The sequence below is a fragment of the Scomber scombrus genome, chromosome 22 (genome assembly GCF_963691925.1).
Source record: "Scomber scombrus chromosome 22, fScoSco1.1, whole genome shotgun sequence".
NCBI lineage: Eukaryota > Metazoa > Chordata > Actinopteri > Scombriformes > Scombridae > Scomber > Scomber scombrus.
The window spans coordinates 23,707,654-23,731,219 of NC_084991.1; the positions used below are offsets into that span (position 1 = coordinate 23,707,654).

At 37.9% G+C, this 23,566-nt stretch overlaps 2 protein-coding genes across 2 annotated transcripts in view; both read right to left on the reverse strand.

Moving 5' to 3' along the window:
- LOC134004355 (NACHT, LRR and PYD domains-containing protein 12-like) overlaps positions 1-23,566 on the reverse strand; it is a 46,142-nt gene that overhangs the window by 17,575 nt on the left and 5,001 nt on the right. The window lies entirely within an intron of this gene.
- LOC134004356 (NLR family CARD domain-containing protein 3-like) lies at positions 10,635-21,885 on the reverse strand. Its single transcript, XM_062443587.1, has 9 exons — positions 21,851-21,885; positions 19,426-19,530; positions 18,104-18,333; positions 17,712-17,977; positions 16,871-17,618; positions 16,581-16,792; positions 16,021-16,463; positions 12,817-12,931; positions 10,635-10,670 (listed from the first exon to the last, which is right to left on the reverse strand). The coding sequence occupies exons 1-9, from the start codon at positions 21,883-21,885 to the stop codon at positions 10,635-10,637; spliced, it is 2,190 nt and encodes a 729-aa protein (XP_062299571.1).

Here is a 23,566-nt window from a genome sequence, read left to right on the forward strand (position 1 = left end):
TTTGGTTACAGCTGGCACGGCCCATTTTCTGCAAAGTGATCATTTCCCCACACACCAGCTGATAAACTAACCACAGTGTGACCTGCTGACCAATCATCACTTTCCCAGCTGTCAAACTGAGAAATGAAACAGTTATGAGACTTTAAGTTCTTCACACGACAATAATAATCAACATCAAGAGAGTGTGACTATTTATGTGAAACCCAACTAAAACAAAACAACAAAAAAGGTACTTGATCAGATTCCCTGTGTGGTAGATCCAGGCTACTTTGTGCTCTCTGTCATTGAGCTGTTAGCTGTTTTAATATTGACTTAATGAAAAGACTGCAAATGAAAATTAACTATGAGCTAATTCTGGTACAGTACATCAAATGTTAAGATTTATGTTAAACACTGTACATGATCACAATAAACAAATTACTATTATCATAAATTAATTAATGGATTGAGCTAAAAAAGCATAAGATTCAGCTTTTAAAGGTTTTCTTGAAAATTTACCTTAAATTGACAATCAAGTAATTTGTCAAATATGTAAAATTAATTTGTAAATGTAAATTAATGGATAAATAAAGGCAACTCTGGCTACCAAACAAACAAATATTTAGGGGTGTTTAGGATCCATTAATGACATTTTAAGGATTCTTACTTCATTCTGTAGCTTTGTGGTGACAGTTTGAGGGAGAACTAAGAAAATAAACGTAGTAAAGAAGAAAAGAAATGGCTTTAATAGAGAAGAACATAAATGCTGCTGATATTGAATTATTTCTGAGCCTGAAACTATCTGAGAGACACCTGTGCTGCCACCTGCTGGCTGAAGCGTGTCATTGCAGCTCTCTGTGTAACTTCACTGCTGGGTGCTTTTTTTTCTTCTTCTTTCAAAATAAACTTTATTCATCACTAACTTATAAAACATACACAGTAACAGTGCAGTAAACATACAAATAAAAGGATAAACATTACATTAATAATAAATGACAAACAAATAAATATTACAAAATTAAAAATATGCCAGGGGTCACGAGTAAAGAAACATTAAATTGAATTAAAGATATTGAAGTGGGAGCACAGTCTCATAGTTTTGATAGCTTTCTTGTTTTTAAAGAGGATATTGACTTAAAATACAATTCCAGTTCTTTCATAAATACACAGAAAAGAGGTTTTACTTTGGCAAATTTACATTTATGGATGTAAAACGTTGCAAGAATTATAATGAGATTGATTAAATAATATAATGAGATTGATTAAATAATATAATGAGATTGATTAAATAATGGTGTGGTGAGCTGAGAGCAGAGCAGCTTCCTGTTTTACATCACTAACACTAAAAATAACACATCATGAAAAACACTGTAATAAACTACACACCAGTCTCACTGTTACTGTCAAACTAAAGATTTATTAGTCATCACTTTTAGTCTTGATATTGGTATTAGATATCTTCACGGACGTGTGTGTTGTGTTTCCATCTCTTCTACCTTTCTGCTCTCATCATACACTGTGACTGATTGTTACTGATCAGAGCTGATATCCACAGAGAAACTCCAAACTTCAACATATAATAGATAAATATAAAGATGGATATCAGCGGGGTTTTACATCAACACAGATAAAGAAAGCTGAGTTTACTTAAAATAGATCAGCTTGAATTAACGTCAACTTCAAACTGTTCAACTAACATGATTGAGTCGTTTCTAATCAAAGCTAACTGTAGAGTCTTCTCAGCGTATTATGAAGGAATAAAAACACTTTCCTCTGTCAGCGGTTTCTGACTCACCACTCCTTGTTTCGACCAATCACGGACATCTCTGTTACGTTGCGTCACATCCATTTATTTCCGTAATGCGTTCAGTATCACAAAACATAAACTTAAACTTTCTCCTTATAAAAATATCTAAAGAGCTCGAGTGTGTTGAAAAGACTTCACTGATCTCCCCTTCTCATCATGAGTTCAACTCACCTGTCTCTAATTACTCTTTCATTCATAGGATCTGTCACTCCCACCTCTCTACCACACATGCAATACTTATTAAGACCAGCAGGGGGAGACAAACCCATTCACCCATACATATCTATAAATAATATCATAATAATTAGGTGAGTCCTCTTACACCCATCAAGGTAATTAATCAAACAATAATATCATAATATAATAAAGTAAATCATGATAAAGTAAAATGGTTCTAACACTAACTTTATCCAGACTTTAATAATCTTACATTGTGAACATGCACAGAGAACATAAAGAGACTAAAATAGTCGATTGTTGAAAAGAAGATACGAGGTCAGAAAAAGAAGCAGAAGCTAGAGCAGTGTTCCTCTCAGCATTGAACAAACCTGCTGATGAAACTATGAAGAATATGAAGGAGTCATAACTAAAAAGGGCAAAAGATTGAATTGTTTAAACAGCATTTGTATAAGAATGATTCTGTCTGGAGCTTCTTGATCCGTGTAAGCAGCTGATTACTGTAACTGTCATTTCTATTTACAGTGAAGTAAAAGTGCTTTTCCTTCTTTTTGTGACTTTTTTATTATTAGTGTGTGTGTGTGTGTGTGTGTGTGTGTGTGTGTGTGTGTGTGTGTGTGTGTGTGTGTGTGTGTGTGTGTGTGTGTGTGTGTCCTGCACATAAACACTCGTAGTACTCACAGCAGTACTGCAGTCAGAGCTGCAGAGTGGAAAGTTTGGTACTGTGGATATTTCTGGGCTGCATTGTGTCTTCTCTCACATTGAATCTTTGTACTCCAGGAGAACTGCTGGACGCTGCTGTGTAGTAGTTTTGTGTATTTTATGAAGGATGTGTGCCATGTGTGGACTCTGTCATAGATTGCTTTTTTCTTTTTAGTGTTTGTTTCTTTTATTGTGGATGTGAAGTTTTGGACACACACTGCAAACCAGTTTCACTCTTAATCTTCATTTTTTTCTATTTTTAAATATTCAAAGATAAAATTATTCATAGAGACATTTCTAACTAAACTGACAATCTTCTCCTACTTTAAAAAATCTTTTTTCATGTATTTATTTCTCCTATTTGTGTGTTCAGGCTGTAAGGATTGCTGTTTCCTTGTTTGTGTTTTGATTCCAGCTATAAAGTCAAAGAATAAAGAAAACAGACGATCTAAAGTGAGTCAATATCCTGCAAAGAACCAAATACTTTATAACTCATTTACAGGTCAAATAAAGACACTTCATATGAATGAATTCAGGTTGCTAAGCTAACAGAAGCTAAAGTCTTTCAATCAGTTCACAGCAGCTCAGACAAACATGCAAATATATAATTCAACTTATATGAGAATAAAGGTTCCAATAATAAATGACGGAAATGGTGGAAATGTAAATCTATAAATATCACCAAATTACACAGACTATTCTTTCCTGAAACTAATAGAAATTAATAATAAATGATAAGAATAATGGAGCTTTAAAATAAAGTGACATTAACTCAGATATCGTGTCCCTCTGGTTAGACAAGAAAATCTAACAGATCTAAAACAAAGAACACAGATTCAATTATTATTAAGCTTTATTTTACCTCCAAAGATCACTGAGCAGGAATCCTCATTTACAACAGTGTCAAGAAACATCAACAACAAAACAATATTAGGAAGGTAAAAAGAAGAAAAATAAAACAATGAATACAATTAAACATAAGATTACAGTGAAGTTAATAAAATATGACATTTATACACGAAGACTGAAAAACAACTACAAGAAAAATAGATGTTAAACATGAAGCTGAAGCTCCACACAGGACAAAAACGCTGACACTTCATTTATTTCCACATATTTGTTAGAATTTGGTCTTTGTTTATTATCAGCTTCATCCCACCAGCCTCCCTTCAGACATGTATAAAACTTCTCAAACCAAAGTTAGACAATGCTTTACACAAAACTAACAAACAAATCTAATCTATTATAGTTTCTGAATAACAAGGAAATGATCTGTGATTGGTCAAACATATCAGCTTATATGATTACAGACAAATAACCACAACAATGACCTGACTTCCACAAACTTGAAAAAAAAGATCTATCTATTTGATCTTTCATTACTTTTGTTGCAGCCTCTTTTTAAACCATTTCAATAAGATGAGATAAGATAAAAAATCTTCATTTATTTACAGAGCACTTTTTAAAAAAGTGTTTCAAAGTCCTTTACCCTGCAAACAGGGGTTCTACAATACAAGATAAAACTAGATAGATTAAAAAAAATGGATAAAAAGATAAAACTCAAATAAAATCAGGAAAGGCTCTTCGATAAAAGTTTGTTTAAGAAGAGATTTAAAATCTGATCACCTCAGATAATTCCTGACTGCAAGATAAGATAAGATAATATTTCCTTTATTAGTCACACAGTGGGGAAATTTACATTATAGCAGCAGCAAAGTGGACAGTAAAAAATGAAAAGAGCATCAATCCCCAGCTTCAGGCTCAATCGCTATATACATAATCTTTCATAGAGGAATAAATGAGTGAAATCATGAAAACAGTCAATATTAAGTCTCCTTAAAACCATCAAAGAGTAAATATGCTTATCATACTTAAGTCCATTAGATGTGAAAAACAATCCATCAGTGGTCTTTAACTAATGGTAAATACATTCTGCCTAGTCCATTAAAGATATACATATAGACATTACACTTATAACCAGAGCCGGTCCTGTCTAGACGCAGACTACACAGGCTGCACCTCTAGTCATGATTGTACTGCTGGCTAGACATGCAGGACGCATGTGCAGTGAAAAATGAACCAACCACCAGTGAAAAAAATGTGAGGAGAGCAAAAAGTGGCCAAAACTGCTTGGGGATACACTGTATTTATTTGATGAATGCGAACAAGCAACTGTGAATTGCAGCTTGGAAAGAAAGGTGCATTTGTTTGCATCCACCAGCACGCTTGCACCTTGAATAGAAGTTAAACTCAGGCTGCATCAAGCAACATCTGTGCTCCAGAGAATAGGCTTATTTGATATGAAGTGCACAAAAATAATTTGCACATCATTTAAAAACAAGAGAATGATCTATTCTCAGTCGAGGTTAACTTAAGTTAGTTACAACTTTGGATAAAGGAGGATATTGGAGCAATGACTATTGGTTAAATATTAATTTCAAAATGTTAATAAGTTAATAGTTAGGCAATATGGATGCACATCTCTCACAGTAAATAAGAACAGAATATGTTATATGTTATCAGATTTCTTATTTGAACATTTGTTTACATTTTATATTTCTTATATTCAATAAATATTGTTTCTACTTCATCCTTAGCAGAATGTTGCTTAGAGCCCCAGAGAGGCCAGGACCGGCACTGCTTATAACTTCTCATAGAACACTGCATCATCATTAAAAATAAGAAAACAAATGCTCAAAAAATATAAAGGATGCAACTTATTATCAACTCTGAAAAATTAGCCTGAAAGACTACAGACTAATTAAGACACTAATGTTTTAAAATCTACAATCAATATAATCAATACTCAACTGCTAGCAGGATTTGAGCTTTGAGTAAATAGTAAAAATAGTCTGTTCACACATTGTGGGTGTGATGTTACTTATTTGCGACCAATGAGCCGTTTGATTCACTTTATCTCTGTTATCAGAAGTGAAGCTCCTGCCTCTGTCAGATGAACCATCTGAAGCTTCTTGTCTGTTCATTTACATTTCTTCATTTGTTGGTTTCTTTCATCCTGAACAACAGTCTCAGTATTTATAATAATATTTCTTAACATGACAAACAGCCTCAACACAAACATCTATATACAAGTAAATGTTAAACAAGAGTTAGACGCCTCCAAGACAAGAAAGTAAGAGCATCGAGCTAAAAAATAAAAAGGTTTTCTGACCAATGAGAAATTATTTCAGAGTTTAACTGAATGAAATGAGTCTGTCACATCTGTCACATCTGGGCTCGTATTTATCAAGCGTCTCTGAGCAGGCAATCATTCCTAACTGTCCAAAAATGATCAGAGTGACACATCTCTGCTCCTACTTTTAGAGGAAAAGAGTTTTATACATTTCCACTTGTTAAATGATTCCTGTGTGTGCTGATATTTAGGAGCTGCAGGAGAGTTCAGGCAGAGATATTCCCTGAGAGGACAGATGTTTTGGGAACGCTTGATGACTTCTGCTTCATTCATTAGTTTTAGTCCTCGTTAACTCTCAGTGTGATTCTGAGACGCTTGATAAATATGAGCCCAGGCTCACAGTCTGACTTATAACACCTGTTTTTATCTTTTCTGCATCAAACAGCTCATGTAGAACTAATCTGTAAAGTGACTTCAGCTAAATCCAGAGATAACTGTTCAGTTTGTAGTCAGTTAAGAGACTTAAGTGAAGACGACAAAATCCAGATCCAGACTCCAGATGGATCATCAGGATCCAGCTGATCCTCTCTCAACACTCCTGGATGTTCACTCTCACTCTGACAGAGGTGGCCACCATCTGATGAGAGAAGAAGAAAGAACAGAGGAGATAAATGAGTGTTTAGTGAGACTCACTTCATCAGCTGTCAGTCAGTGATGCAGCACATCCAGTATAAAGAGCAGCAGGGACTTCAGTCCTGTTCAGACCAGAAGTGGAACAGCTGTGCAGCGTAGCTTGCTTCCTTTCAGCTCTCATGTTAACGTGTTGGAGTGAACACACTGAGCTCCAAGCTCACACACCTGCACACACTTTTACTATCAAGTGTGTTTCCTCTGCAGATTTCACTCACAGTACACAGAGGAAATAAAGTACTGAGAGTCATGAACACATCATTACTGCAGAAACAGAGACATTCACTCATCAGTTTACTGATGGATTTACTGCTGATACATGTCAACTCTTATCAAAGTTTAAAGCTACAGAGTCTCTGTGGGATTTGAAGATGTTTCCTGCTGTTAAATCATCACATGACAATCAGTCAGAGCTCTCCGCTAAACAGCTGCTGTGATTCCTGGACTTCAGCAGAGGTTCTGGTCTGTATAAAGACCACATGGTTACTAAACGTAATGATGCTTGTGTGAAATCAGAGCCAGTGATTTGCAGGCTGCAGTCAGACTGATCTTAGAGCTCTGACAAAGATGAACTGATCAATAGTTTAGTGTTGAAATGAGAGAACAAACACTTTGAGATCAGATTTGATGGTGTGACAGTTTGATGATGAGGACCAGTGGCGCAAAAAGTGGGTATGCACTATATGCGGCGCATAGGGGTGCCAAATCGATGGGGGGAAAATTATTTCGAGTCGGCATTCTCTGTATATAACAGTGTTTGTGCATGTGTAGTAAATGATATGATCAATAACAGAGGCACGTCACTGATTAGGCGCCCCTCCGCCTCCCCTCCGTTCACCTCTCCACACTACAGGCGCTCCGGTGCGCGCCCCCTCGAGCATGCGCTGGAGCAGGAGTGTTTTCATTTGAATCGTGTTGTCATTTGATGACAGGGACCTAATAACATGGAGAGGAGTAAAATAAAGCTCTTGGGGGCACAAAACAGAAAACGGAAGAGGGAGAAAGGGAAAGATTTCGTAGGGATGAAAAAAAGCTTTTCAAAGTGGTTGAAAGACAGTAGGTAAGTTATGTCAGTGTATCAAGAGGAGGCTTGTAAATATTCAGGTTAGCTAAAGCTACTAGTAAAACGACAGGTTACTGTTGTCTTGCAACTGATCAGTATTTACAATATAACAGATCATGAACAAGAACTTGTTTGTGGTTATTTTGTTGTTCAGACAGTTATAATTTTTTTAACATCATAAATCGTGAATCATAAAACAGATAAATTATAGAACTTGGGAGTGATACACTTGAGTTTAATGTCTCCAGTCGGAGACTGTATCTGATAAGTCTGATCAGATGCAGCGTCCAATCAGTAACTGATATCCAATAAGGATATCATTTAAAATTAATATTTCATGTGTTTTATATGTGGTTTGACTGCTGTATTTTTGAAACCTCCTTAACACAAAGTTCATGTCATTCAGGTGTGAGGATGGAAAGAAAGAATCAGGACACACAGGGGAAGGCGACAGGTTGGTCTAATATTAGGTGGAAGTGTAAGGACAGCCAGTTGATACCAAGTGATTAATTTCTAAATATTATTTATATTGAAAAATTGCATTAGCAAGATGTGTAATTTATTCAAAGCTATTAAATAATGCTTGTTTGACAATATGACTTAGTGGAAAAGAACACAGGCAAGGGGTGAAGGAGACAGACATGAGGTCGGTGATGACATCAGGTACACTCACAGAAATCATTCATAAGATTTATGTATTTCAATTGCATATAAAATTTCCATCCATTTGAATTATTTAGATTTAACATAAACAGGCGTTGTGAAGGATAAATATCTATGATCAGATATTATTCATTAAAACACATTAAAGAATATAATAAAGAAATATTTCTCCTTCATCAAGTAAACTGGATCAGTTTCAAACAGTATGGCTACTCAGTGAACTCACATCAGAGTCTTCAGTCCACAGTCTGGACTCTCCAGTCCAGCAGACAGAAGCTTCACTGATGAATCAGACAGCTGGTTTCTACTCAGGTCCAGACATGTCAGATGAGGGTTGGACTTCAGAACTGAGGCCAAAACTTCACAGTGAGTCTCTGAGAGTCCACAGTCCTTTAGTCTGTAATGACACATATATTACAACATATGTTATCATGAAAGAGGACACTTTATATTTACTTCATGCATTTGATGATGAAACAGTTTGATGTTCATTATTCTGATGAACATTTGTTCTTCACATCAGTGGTTCAGATCATCTTTTTGAATATTTGAAATCTTTGTTTTCTGAGGCATTTTATTCCATAAAACAACAGTTGAGAGATAAACAGGAACCAAGAGGAGAGAGATCAGTGGATGCTGCAGTTATACTGGAAGCATCTTAACCAGTAAGCTACCAGAACACTCCCAGTTCAGCTGATGGTCTCACTGTGCTTGAATGAAACAATCATTCTCATCACTCTCTCTCATACCTGCAGACTGTTAATCTTTGTTTTGCTTTAATCCTGCAGATGAAGGAGAGAACATGGAGTTACATTGAGGCTTCTATAATGTGCACAGTGTGTCTGTGTGATCTGATCCCATGTCTGTCTCCACAAAGTTAACATGAGGACATCTTGATTAGAAAACCACTTTTACTGTCCACTATTTTTAATGTGACTGCAGGATATTTAGACTCAGTTCAACTCAGTGAACAGTTCCAGTTGATAAAGATCATCTCTCTTTGCTACCTGCTGCTGTCTGTATGTGTGACCAGGAGCCATAAAGGTGTGAAAAGTTAGAGGGATAAGAGCCCATGACTGACAAAGGGCCTAAAACATTGGAGCATTAGGGATTTTCTTTAGTAACTCATCATCATTCATCAGTGTCAGTAAATATTGTACGGTTAGTATTTAACTACAAAAGAGTTGCAAGCCTGCACAGTTAGTAGTGCGGTTACACGAATTACACATTGGTTGTTGTTGCTTGTGTCTGGTGGTTGGGCCCAATGGGATATCTTTTCATAGGGCCTAAAATCCTGGGTGATGGTGTGTGTGTGTGTGTGCGTGTGTGTGTGTGTATGTGTGTGTGTGTGTGTGTGTGTGTGTGTGTGTGTATGTGTGTGTGTGTGTGTGTGTGTGTGTGTGTGTGTGTGTGTTCTAAAGGATCAATATCAATGATCAGACATTATTTTTTAGGAACCATATGTGTGTGTGTGTGTGTGTGTGTCATGTTGGTAAGTTTGGATGTCGATGTGATGTGGGTAAGTACACGCCATTGGTGCTTGGGTGGTGGGTGTGTCACTGTGCGGTGTACTCTGATTACAGATACTTATGCTCACCTGTGCTCTGTTCTGGTTTTGTCCACGAAGGAGTGTGAGTCAGGAGAGAAACTTTCTGTTGACCGCTTAACATGACATTATGGACCTTTTTATTTGCATTTTTACCTTGCACTAGCGCATGTGTTAGCATCTGTTGAAATGTATTAGCTGCACAGCGTCGTGATATGATAATAAAGAGCAATAAATTGAGTCAAAGGATTGAATGTGAATTAATTTATGGGCATGTCAATAGTTATCTCCCGTGTTTAGCCTCCTGCGGCGTGTCGGTTTTATAGTGATCGTCAGTCAGCCGCAACATTATTCATTAAAACACATTAAAGAATATAATAAAGAAATATTTCTCCTTCGTCAAGTAAACTGGATCAGTTTCAAACAGAACATTTAGAACTAAATTCCCTCTTTGAGTTTGGATCCCTCCACTGCAGCTCAGCAAGGAAACGCTGAAGAAACACAAACATACTTACTTGATATGTGGAACTCAGACTGCTGAAGCCTCATATTAGTTTCAACTCTGGAAGTCATTTTTACTCACAACAAGACTGGATTTTAAATTCCTGAAAACATTTAAATTCTACACATTTGTGTTCAGAAAATTCTGAAAATTATGAACCAAACAATTGAAACTTCAGTGAAGGATTAGAATTTAATATATAGAAAAATCTACCAAAGCTACAGTCAGTGAACTGACCTCAGAGTCTCCAGTCTACAGTTTGGACTCTCCAGTCCAGCAGACAGAAGCTTTACTGATGAATCAGACAGTTTGTTGTGACTCAGGTCCAGTTCTGTCAGATGAGGGTTGGACTTCAGAGCTGAGGCCAAAACTTCACAGTGAGTCTCTGAGAGTCCACACCAAGACAGTCTGTAATGACACATATATTACAACATATGTTATTGTAACATGGTTAAAAAGGTTCAGGTTAAATCCCACTAAATGGGACAACTACGCCATCTGCTGTTAATTATTTACCTGCATTAGGGAGTAATAACAAGGGATCATGGGTAATCCTCAAAGCAGCAGAGGATTCACCTAGACAATTTATTTATTTGCATATCATTTGTCTTACATTAATTTCGCCATGTTTTTTGTAAGTTACCCCCTGTGTTTTTTTATGTTTTATCGCCAGTAACTTAGCACAGTTAGCTAACTGTTATACACATGCTTCTTTCCAGACAGAGCATGCGCTGTATACCCACAAGACAAGACGATTGCTGATTGTATTCCTTTGCTCCAAATGCAGAACAATAAACCTGCTGTTACCACGACCCTGAGCAGCTCCTTTTTAAGCAGAAGACACAACACAGTGGTCACATTATCATGAAAGAGGACACTTTATATTTATTTCATGCATTTGATGAATAAACAGTTTGATGCTCATTATTTTGATGAACATTTGTTCTTCACATCACTGGTTCAGATATTTTTTTTTTCATTTCATTCCTTTAATGTAAAACAACAGTTGAGAGATAAACAGGAAACAAGAGGAGAGAGATCAGTGGATGCTGCAGTTATACTGGATGCATCTTAACCAGTAAGCTACCAGAACACTCCCAGTTCAGCTGATGGTCTCACTGTGCTTGAATGAAACAATCATTCTCATCACTCTCTCTCATACCTGCAGACTGTTAATCTTTGTTTTGCTTTAATCTTGCAGATGAAGGAGAGAACATGGAGTTACATTGAGGCTTCCATAATGTGCACAGTGTGTCTGTGTGATCTGATCCCATGTCTGTCTCCACAAAGTTAACATGAGGACATCTTGATTAGAAAACCACTTTTACTGTCCACTATGTTTAATGTGACTGCAGGATATTTAGACTCAGTTCAACTCAGTGAACAGTTCCAGTTGTGTTATGCTACAACCGAGACAACCCTTATTGTCATTCTGATCCTTCTCACAGCTCATAATGATCTCTGTCAAAGCTCATATTTTACTTGCTATTATTTCTAGAGCATCAATTGACACATCAGCTGTTCACATCACCTGGTCAAGTCGAACCAATAGCACAGTGACACACCTACATTGCAGCTGTCTATTTAAATGTTTTCCTTCTCTGCTTAGTGCTGTCTTGATGCTGTTTTGCGCGACCCACCACCTCCCCATCACCACCCAGTCCTGAGATTCCTCAATGCAACACTTCAACCTCATCAGCTGATCAATCTCAGCGGAGTCGGATTGGTATCGTTTGTCTCTGTGCTCTTTCTACTCTGTCCCTTTCTCTCTCTTCTCCTTCTGTCTCTTTCCGTCTCTCTCTCCCATTAACCCCAACTGGTCAAGGCAGATGGCCGCCCACCTAGAATCCGGTTCTGTCTGAGGGCAGTTATTTCTTGTCAGTGCTCATGTGGGAATGTTGGGTCTCTTTGTAAATTAAACAGTGAATACAGTCTTGCTCCTTATGAAAGGTGCCTCAAGATGACTTTTGATGTGATTTTGGCGAGAGATTGATGGTTCGACGTCATCAGCCACCACCAGTGCCTGGGCTCCATGGGGGGATCTATCATGCTGCTGATCAGGACTAATGTTCTTCCATTCAAAAACTCTCCCTGCAGAGTCCAAGTGCCAAAGACTTTGACAATACCTAATCATTAATATCATCTACATAATAAATATTCTTTTACTTCATTCTCTGGTCTCTCCTGATTGAACTAAATTCCCTCTTTGAGTTTGAATCCCTCCACTGCAGCTCAGCAAGGAAACACTGAAGAAACACAAACATACTTACTTGATATGTGGAACTCAGACTGCTGAAGCCTCATATTAGTTTCAACTCTGGAAGTCATTTTTACTCAAAACAAGACTGTGGATTTTAAATTCCTGAAAACATTTACATTCTACACATTTGTGTTCAGCTAATCCTGAAAATTATGACCCAAACATTTGAAACTTCACTGAAGAATTTAAATTTAATAAATAGAAACAAATCTACCAAAGCTACAGTCAGTGAACTCACATCAGACTCTTCAGTCTACAGTTTGGACTCTCCAGTCCAGCAGACAGACGCTTCACTGATGAATCAGACAGGTTGTTGAGACTCAGGTCCAGTTCTGTCAGATGAGGGTTGGACTTCAGAGCTGAGACCACAACTTCACAGTGAGTCTCTGAGAGTCCACAGTTAGAAAGTCTGTAATGACACATATATTACAATTGATGAGAAATAAAAGGCTCCATTGCTCGGTTCAACACACTCAGGGGTTTAGTCTCTATGACCAGTAGTTTACGGAGGCTAATGTTGGTTAATGTTAGCTAACTTTACATATTGTTGTATAACTGACATTACTGAATCAGTTTGCTGATTGGCTGATCCTCCGTGCTCACTATGAAATGTCTCAGAAACCTTTAAGAACAAAATGATGCAATGAAGCAATTCTCTCTGACTTCAGAAATCTTCTTTGTAAAATGAAACAGATCTTATTTTAAACTCTAAGGGCGCACTCACACTAGGCCTGGTTGGCTTGAATCGTGCTGGAGCACGATTGTCCCCCCTCCCTCCCCTCCCCCGCTGGCCTGCGCTCACATTGTATATAACGATCTGGGCCCAGGCATGCTTTCGTCGTCACAGGATATTTGTGTTGGTTAAACAGCTGTCACACAGTACAATGGAGTTAACCGTTTTACTCCTTTTGGCTTACTTTGAGTCGTTTTGGGCCTATATGAAGATTTCTACAGAGGCAGTGGATGTAGAGGGAGGTATTTTCATCTTTACTCACTGACTACAATTCACGTTCATCAACAATGTGAGACCCAGACCCATTATTATGCTGGTTTGTTGCTATTGGCGACAGTCGCATAATTGACATCATGTTCGACTTTCTGTGCCAGAGCCCACCTCTTGATCCGGGCACGGTTCGGAGCGATCACACTGGTCAAACGAACCGGGCGTGCCCTTAATCATAGTGTTAAAACAGTGTATGATTATATATGATTTACAGAAGCTGCTCATGTAATAATAACTTTACTACATTCACTGATAACTGTAACATACTGATATATGTTGTGATAAAATGCTGCTGTTGAGAAAGATCATCTCTCTTTGCTACCTGCTGCTGTCTGTGTCTGTTTGTGTGTGAATGTTTATGGGTAAATGACGTGACAGTACTTTTTGTGTGTCCATGTGGTTTAGTCAAATTTAAAGGGGTTCAAATATCCTCTTAATAACCTCTTTATAATATAATAACATCATCTCTGATCCAGAACCTCTGAACTCATGAAGTAGGACTGGAACAAGTTCCTCTCTCTCTCTCTCTCTCTGCCCACACACATATTTTAAAGATACACTATCCAAAATTTGTATGGTCAGACTGAAGTTTTATAGACTGTGTTCACAATATAAGACAAGTTATGAGTTGTTGTCGTCAGGTGATTTTTCTATTTTCTACAATAAAACACAGTTATATTTTAAGATGAAGTTAACATGATTATTGGTGAACAGTCTGATACACTGAAGAACAAGGAGGAGGAGGTGAATTCTCCTCCATCACACTGATAACTCTAATTCTTCAATATTTAAATAAAAGGTTAAAGGTCTCTGAGCCTCGTTGACAACAGATTAACCCTGAAGTCAAAATCAGTGATCAATAACAGCAGCTGTCAGCAGAGGAAGACGAGGAGGAAGACGAGGAGGAAAAGCAGGATTGTCTTATCCCATTTTCCAAACCGCCCCCTGAAACAATGACTGACATCTCTGTTACTTGGCTCCTTCCATCATGTGGTTTATTTAAATTTAAAGGGTTAAAATGTGAAAATAAACGTATGAATAACTTGCACACATTCTTTTTTTGTGGACCCAGCATCAAATTTCTGCTTTTAATCCATTTAGAGAGAATATATTAGAGGATTATGGCAAAAATGTCTAAGTGGTGTAACCATAAAAACTTTGTACCAAATAATTAAACTTGCTTAAAAACAGTAAATAGTCAATAAAACACCATATCAACTAGTTTGGCATGATCTTACATTATAACTTTATATTAAATAAAGGTAATGGAATACAATTGTTCTAAATATTACATTTACTCTGGGTTACCATGGAGATCAGGAAACATTTACATGTTTTAAATGAAGTCATTATTAGTATAAGTCCACTTGTTCAGCTAATCCTGAAAATTATGAAACAAACATTTGAAACTTCACTGAAGAATTTGAATGTAATAAATAGAAAAAATCTACCAAAGCTACAGTCAGTGAACTCACATCAGAGTCTTCAGTCTACAGTTTGGACTCTCCAGTCCAGCAGACAGACGCTTCACTGATGAATCAGACAGTTTGTTTCCACTCAGGTCCAGATCTGTCAGATGAGGGTTGGACTTCAGAGCTGAGGCCAAAACTTCACAGTGAGTCTCTGAGAGTTTACAGTACTTTAGTCTGTAATGACACATATATTACAACATATGTTATCATGAAAGAGGACACTTTATATTTACTTCATGCATTTGATTATGAAACAGTTTGATGCTCATTATTGTGATGAACATTTGTTCTTCACATCTTTTTTTCATTTTATTCCTTTAATGTGAAGTTGATTAATTGAACAGTTGAGAGATAAACAGGAAACAAGAGGAGAGAGATCAGTGGATGCTGCAGTTATACTGGAAGCATCTTAACCAGTAAGCTACCAGAACACTCCCAGTTCAGCTGATGGTCTCACTGTGCTTGAATGAAACAATCATTCTCATCACTCTCTCTCAGACCTGCAAACTTTTAATCTTTGTTTTGCTTTAATCTTGCAGATGAAGGAGAGAACATGGAGTTACATTGAGGCTTCATAATGTGCACAGTGTGTCTGTGTGATCTGATCCCATGTCTGTCTCCACAAAGTTAACATGAGGACATCTTGATTAGAAAACCACTTTTACTGTCCACTATGTTTAATGTGACTGCAGGATATTTAGACTCAGTTCAGCTCAGTGAACAGTTCCAGTTGATAAAGATCATCTCTCTTTGTTACCTGCTGCTGTCAGGTTCACATCCATAAGCAGCAATATATAATTTATATATTGATCAGACCTCTGTGCATTTCCTGATACTACTCTTCTCTACACCAACAAGAGAGAAAACAGCTGAGAGTTTTACTTCATTACTGAATCAGTTTGCTGATTGGCTGATCCTCCGTGCTCACTATTGTAACAATAATAAAACATTTATATTATTTATATTAAAGAACTAAACTACTAATCTACACTGATTTATAATGTTAATCACATCTGGACTTACTGAGCCTTTCTGCAGTTCCTCACAGCTGGGATCAGTCTCCATCGTCCCTCATCTGATGTGTTGTACTTCTCCAGGTCCAACTCATCCAGAACCTCCTCTGACATCTGCAGCATGTAGGCCAGAGCTGAGCAGTGGATCACAGATAGTTCCTTCTCTGGTCTGTTCTCTGACTTCAGGAACTCTTGGATCTCCTGATGTACTGAGCGGTCGTTCATCTCCATCAGACAGTGGAAGATGTTGATGCTTCTGTCAGGAGAGATATCACCACTGTTCATCTTCTTCAGGTTGTCGATGACTCCCTGGATGGTTTCTGGACTGTTCTCTGTCTGACCCAGCAGGCCTCCTAAGAGACTCTGGTTGGACTCCAGAGAGAGGCCATGAAGGAAGCGGACAAACAGGTCCAGGTGGCCATTTTCACTTCTGAGAGATTTCTCCATGACTCTCTTCAGGAAGTCATCCAGAGATGGTTTACAGTTGAAAGGTGCTGACATTTTCTCAAGGAAAGACTTTGGTTTTGATTCCTTGTGTTTGTAGTCTTCTCCCAGGAAGTTCTTCAGTACCTTTGTCTTCCTGCTGGTGTAACAGTGGTACATGTAGACTGCAGCCAGAAACTCCTGAACGCTCAGATGAACAAAGCTGTAGACTGTTGTCTTCTGGTGATTCTCTGTTTTGAAGATCTGTGTACAAACTCCTGATAACACCGAGGCCTCTGTGACATCAAGACCACACTGCTCCAGGTCTTTTTGGTAGAACACGATGTTTCTTTTCTCCAGTTGTTCAAACGCCAGCCTCCCCAGCTTCAGAAGAAGTTTCCTGTCAGCCTTCGTCAGCTCCTGTGGACTCGTCTCATGTCCCTCATCACACCTGTTCTTCTTCCTCTTTGTCTGAATCAGCAGGAAGTGTGAGTACAGGTCAGTCAGGGTCTTGGGCAGCTCTCCTCTCTGGTCTGTAGTCAACATGTGGTCCAGAACTGAAGCAGTGATCCAGCAGAAGACTGGGATGTGACACATGATGTGGAGGCTCCTGGATGTCTTGATGTGTGAGATGATTGTGCTGGACTGCTCTTCATCACTGAATCTCCTCCTGAAGTACTCCTCCTTCTGGGGGTCAGTGAAGCCTCGTACTTCTGTTACCCTGTCCACACATGAAGGAGGGATTTGATTGGCTGCTGCAGGTCGGGAAGTGATCCAGACGAGAGCCCGGGGAAGCAGCTTCCCCTTGATGAGGTTTGTCAACAGCACGCTGACTGATGACTTCTGTGTGACATCAGACACGACCTCACTGTTGTTGAAATCCAGTGAAAGTCTGCTTTCATCCAGGCCGTCAAAGATGAACAGAACTTTACAGACAGCGAGCTTCTCTGCTGTGAGCTTCTGTAATGTTGGATAGAAAACATGGATCAGCATGAGCAGACTGTACTGCTCATCTTTGATCAAGTTCAGATCCCTGAATGGAAGTGGAATCAGCAGACTGATATCTTGGTTGTTGGAGCGCTGTGCCCAGTCCAGAGTGAACTTCTGCACTGTGAAGGTTTTTCCAACGCCAGCGACGCCGTTCATCAGAACCACTCTGACTCTGTGTAAGACTTCACAGATGTCCTGATCATTGGTTGGAGCGTCATGGAGGGTCTTCCTCTTGGAAGCTGTTTCAAGCTGCATCACCTCATGTTGGATATTAACCTCTTCAGTTACCTGTTGGTCAGGTAGGACTTTAAAGATGTCCTGACACTTGATTGGAGCGTCATGGAGGGTCTTCATCTTGGAAGCTGTTTCAAGCTGTCTCACCTCATGTTGGGTATTAACCTCTTCACTCTGTCCCTCTGTGATGTAGACCTTAGTGAAGATGCTGATGAGGAGGATTTTAGTTCCTGCTTCATCAGTTCCTTGAGTCACACATTCACATGTGCTGCTCAGACTGATGTGATGTTCATTTAAAACCTCCTGCAGACCACTTTCTGCTGAAAGAGAAGAAAAAAGGTAGAATGAAACAGAAATCAGTGTGACTGTTAATGTTCAGCAGGATAGAGGAGGTAGATTCCTGTTTTCAGAGATGATGACATCAGCAGACAGATCCTCAGTCTTACTTTGTACATTGCTGGTCTGACTGTCTATCTGCAGTCCAGGTCTGGTTCTGGATCTTTTTCCACACTTGGGACAGGAGGAGTCTCCTGATGAAGCAGACTGGTCCCAGTATGAGGTGATGCACTGTCTGCAGAACCAGTGTCCACAGCTGGTAGAGACTGGATCCTTCAGGACGTCCTGACACAAAGAACAGCAGGACAGCAGCTCCTCCACAGAAACAGCCCTCCTCTTCCTCCTCTTACTCTCTCTGTGGACATGAACACATTCTTTATGACACATGACATTAGTGGAGGCCAACCGACAGCTCACAAGCTGCATGCAGCTCTTTCCCCACATAAACAGTCCAGACTGTTAGTATTTGGATAGTTCCTCTTTTAATTTGAAATAAAATAATACATACTAAAATTACATGGGTTCAAAAGTAACTAGACACAACAATGTGCCAGCAAAGGCAGAGAAGAAGACTGCAAGCTAGTAAACATGTAAACAATGCAGGATTTAAAATAGATGTTTGATGAGGAGGGAAGTGGATTCAACACATTAGTTTGACCACAAGGAGACACACAATGTGTTTTGGTAAGTAAGTCAATGTGAACATGACTTTAGTCTGTTAACAAGAAAACTCCACAGGCTCCTTTAAGCTACTCTGAGACATTAAAAGTCAGGAACAATAAGCAGGAGGAAACTGAGCCAAACAGAAAAGTCCACTACTGAAAAATAACAGACTGCTGCTCTTTTGTGTTGTGCTGCTGAACAGAGAGCTCTGCTAAATATCTTCATAATGCATCTTTTCATTAGTGTTTCTTTCTCTCTGTTTCTGCTATAGTCTCTCTCCCTCTGTGTGAGTGTGATACAACAGTTTGACACATTTGACTTTTCCCAAACGTTAAATGTCAGACTCAGTTTCCTCTGCTGCAGTGGTCAGTCTGCAGTGATAAATCAGCTGCAGCAGGCTGTTTCTATACATTTACATGACCTCTTCCCACAGTCTGTATTACATGAGACCAAACATTGTACCTGCTGCTGCAGTCCTTTAGTAAATAAGGACAGACACAGTTTGACTTGTTAGTAAATCCTTAGTAAATATCACCCTGGGTTACCTGCTGCTACTTTACATTGATTGACTGGAAAATCAAACAGCAATACCAGCCCTGTCTCTGTCTCTGGTTAACATGAACATGAAGATCTGTTGTAGATTACAGCTGAATGGAAGCTACTTCATTATTTCTTTCCACTGTGTTTCCTTCATATCTACACTACAACCTTAATGAAAGCGTCTCACTGAATCATCTTCAGGTCAGTTTAAATAGAAACAGTCTCTTACTTTGTGTCTGAGGGTCCAGGTTTATTACTGAAGTTTGGAGGATCATAATTAGACCATTTACTCTTCATAGACAGACAGCTGGATGATGGAAACTCTGCTCTGTGTCTGTGGAAACAACAATTATTTTACACACATCATTAGTTCTTGTAAAGATCAGATAACATGAAACACATCAAGGGTTCATGATTTAATAATAATAATAAATAGTTGTGTTCATATCTGCTTCTACATGTTCTAAACATTTTATCTACAGCTGCAAACTGGATCCATTATTTTAAAGAGTTTTAACATCTAAATGTTTCAGAACACAAAGTCTGATGTGAGCTGTGAAAATACCAAATAACAACAAATGATTTTTATATAAGAGTTTATTTTCTGACAGTTAAAGTAAAGGAACTGCTGCCTGATGCTGGACTGTCACATGAACTTGTTCCTGTCTAGAAAACAAACACAATCTGTCCTCTGCTATTTAACCTGTATTAACCTTTTTCTCAATTGCTTACACATGTATCATCAACGGATAACAAAGGTTACCGTGGGTCAGTTACCTTGTTCTGGAACAACTGATCCACAAAGAATAATAAGAATAAATGAATGATAAGAAGAATAAATGTGATTTATTACTTTATGTACAAACTGTCTTTTCCATTGGTTCATGTTGGTAAATACATGGAAATGATTTTACTGTATTTATGTTCTTTATGTATCAGCTGGATAATTTACAGTACATTTACTTTTTCACTCAATATTAGTTTAATGTACCAAAGTACATTCAGGATTTTAAATAAAGTCAAAGTCTACCAGTGTTGTGTCTTTATATTGAGTTCATCATGTAAAGATGTTCTGGATGAAAATCATAAACAACATTATTCATTACACTGACAGCTTTTACTGAAGAGTTCAGAGTTGATCTCAGTGTGTAACAGCTGTTTATAGTGTTTGTGTGTTTGATGGCTGCTGTGTGATGATGAAACACAACGTTTGGTTCAGATGAAGATTTCCTGGTTTTTAGTGGATAGTTTGGTTTTGACAGAGAAGTTTAAAGTATGTGAAGATGAATGTGGAGTTATATATTTGTTTTTACAGTTTTAGGAAATGGAGAATCATTTAAAGGAATGTGTCTTTGCAGCTAATAATATTTCAGAGCAGCAATCAAGCTTCAAACTGTCTTTCCACAAAATTAAAACTATAAACAAAGAAATAATGCAGTAAAAACTCAAACAATAAAAAGATCAGTGACTGAATTAAAAAACATAATTATAGAAGAATATTGTTGTAAAGTAGGTTATTAAATAAGATTTAAAACCTGAATCATCTTCAGGTCAGTTTAAATAGAAACAGTCTCTTACTTTGTGTCTGAGGGTCCAGGTTTATTATTGAAGTCTGGAGGTTCAAAGTTGGATGAATCACTCCTCTTATTTAACTCTGCTCCGTCCTCCTCTTCCTCCTCTTCCTCCTCTTTCTCCCTCATCCTCATCTTCTGGAGTCTGAGAGGTAAACCAGTAACACTGGAGACACACACACACATACACAGTATAATAAACCCAGTCCTGCCTCTCAACTTAGTAGCTTCTTATTAGTTTACATGACTTTAACTACAAGCATGTGTGTTTTCTAGTCATCACAAAGAGAAACTTTGACTCTGGTTTAAATCCAACAAACAGACTTCAGATAAACATGTGTGTGCTTCTTAACTGTGACTTCTCTCTACTTCAAAAGTAATTAAACAGGCACAACAATGTACCAGCAAAGGCAGAGAAGAAGAAGAAGAAGAAGAAGAAGAAGAAGAAGAAGAAGAAGAAGAAGAGGAAGAAGAAGAAGATGAAGAAGAAGAAGAAGAAGAAGAAGAAGAAGAAGAAGAAGAAGAAGAAGAAGAAGAATAAGAAGAAGAAAAAGAAGAAGAAGAAGAAGAAGAAGAAGAAGAAGAAGAAGAAGAAGAAGAAGAAGAGTTCAGAGTTGATCTCAGTGTGTAACAGCTGTTTATAGTGTTTGTGTGTTTGATGGCTGCTGTGTGATGATGAAACACAACGTTTAGTTTAGATGAAGATTATCTGGTTTTTAATCGACAGTTTGGTTTTGACAGAGAAGTTTGAGATTTGTAAAAATGAGTGTGAAGTTATATATTTGTGTTTAGAGTTTCAGGAAATGGAGAATTATTTCAAGAGATGTGTTTTAGAAATCAAGAAAAAACTGTAAATATTGATTGAAGCAACTAATAAATATTTCAGAGCAACAATCAAGCATCAAACTGTCTTTCCACAAAATTAAAACTATAAACAAAGAAATAAAGCAGTAAAAACTCAAACAACAAAGAGATCAGTGACTGAATAGAAACAAATAGAATTATAAAATAATATTGTTGTAATGTAAGTTATTAAATAAGATATAAAACCTGAATCATCTTCAGGTCAGTTTAAATATAAACAGTCTCTTACGTTGTGTCTGAGGGTCCAGGTTCATTACTGAAGTCTGGAGGTATAGGTTCAGACCGGTCACTCTTCATAGACAGACAGCTGGATGATGGAAACTTTGCTCTGTGTCTGTGGAAACAACAATTATTTTACACATATCATTAGTTCTTGTAGAGGTTTTTATATCACAGATTATTTTCTGACAGTCAAAGGAAAAGGAACTGCTGCCTGATGCTGGACTGTCACAGTAGAAACAGTCTCTTACTTTGTGTTTGATGGTCCAGGTTCATTACTGAAGTCTGGAGGTTCATAGTTGGATGAGTCACTCCTCTTATTTAACTCTGCTCGGTCCTCCTCTTCTTCCAAATCATTCATCTTCTGGAGTCTGAGAGGTAAACCAGTAACACTGGAGTCACACACACATACACAGTATAATGAACCCAGTCCTGCCTCTCAACTTAGTAGCTTCTTATTAGTTTACATGACTTTAACTACAACCATATGTGACTTCCTCACTGTAGTAAAAATACTTATTTTCCAGTAAAGGTGTGTTCTGTGTTAACAGATGAAGTCAAACAGATAAATGTGCAGCTACAGTCCACAGGGAGACTAAACTAAACCCTCTGACAGTGATGATCATAATACTGTAACACTCAGACTGGGTCACCAATGTTCCTCTGCCAGCAACAACTGTCACACTTCCTGTCCAACTCCTCCCCTCAATATACACAAACTACAAGAAAACATCTGTTTCAGACACCATTATTTAGTTCTTTATCAGTAATAATATATATAACGGTCTTATTGTAACCAGATCATATATCAGTGATTAAAGCAGGTTTCTACTACAGTACTAGTACTACAGTATGTTTACTGGTTCTCCTAGAAGAAGGACTATAGTCCAGATGTTATAAATACTGCAGAGTCCCTCAGTATGATCCAATCCTGTAACAACATTTACTACAAGACACCAAAAACAAAAGAGCTCAAATGTTTTGGTGTTGTAGTTTCATACTTATATATACTTTCTGTCATTTACACTCAAATTCAACATTCCTGACTGATGATAGTAAATTATTTATCTTTGAGTTATTTGTGACACCAGATCAGGTTTGGCTGGTATCAAAGTATTACAGAGTATTTAGAAATATGATTGTTAATACCATCAAAAACACAGAGGCTCCTATTGCTCTTACTGACTGATCCAGAGAAGCTGTACTGATGTGATGTGTTGTAGTACACAGCACAGCCACCAGAGGTCAGTGTGTACTGGTGGAACAGGCAGCTCAGAGGGTTTGGGAGTATTTTAGGTTTAACTTCATGGTTTTATTGAAGTGTCCTCAGGTCCTCCAGCAAGGTGAATCCATCTCTGCTACTGTCTAGTCTTTATTCTGTCAGATACAAGTATTTAAACCCAGCCACACTTTTCTAAGTAGGATCAATAAACTCAGCAGGTTCACTCAGTGACTTTGAAGATGTCAAACAGTCACACTGACAATCTCATAAACTAAATAATTAATATGAAAAATAATCATCAGATTGATCAATAATGACAGTAATCATTATCTCACCTGCCTCAACCTTCTGTTTTCCTCCTTCTGCTCTGATGACTGTAAAATGGAGTCAGTCTGAATACTTTCACTTTTACTTCCTGTCTTTTTGTTCCCGCTGCTTTACTGGAAGTCACGTGTGTGTGTGTGTGTGTGTGTGTGTGTGTGTGTGTGTGTGTG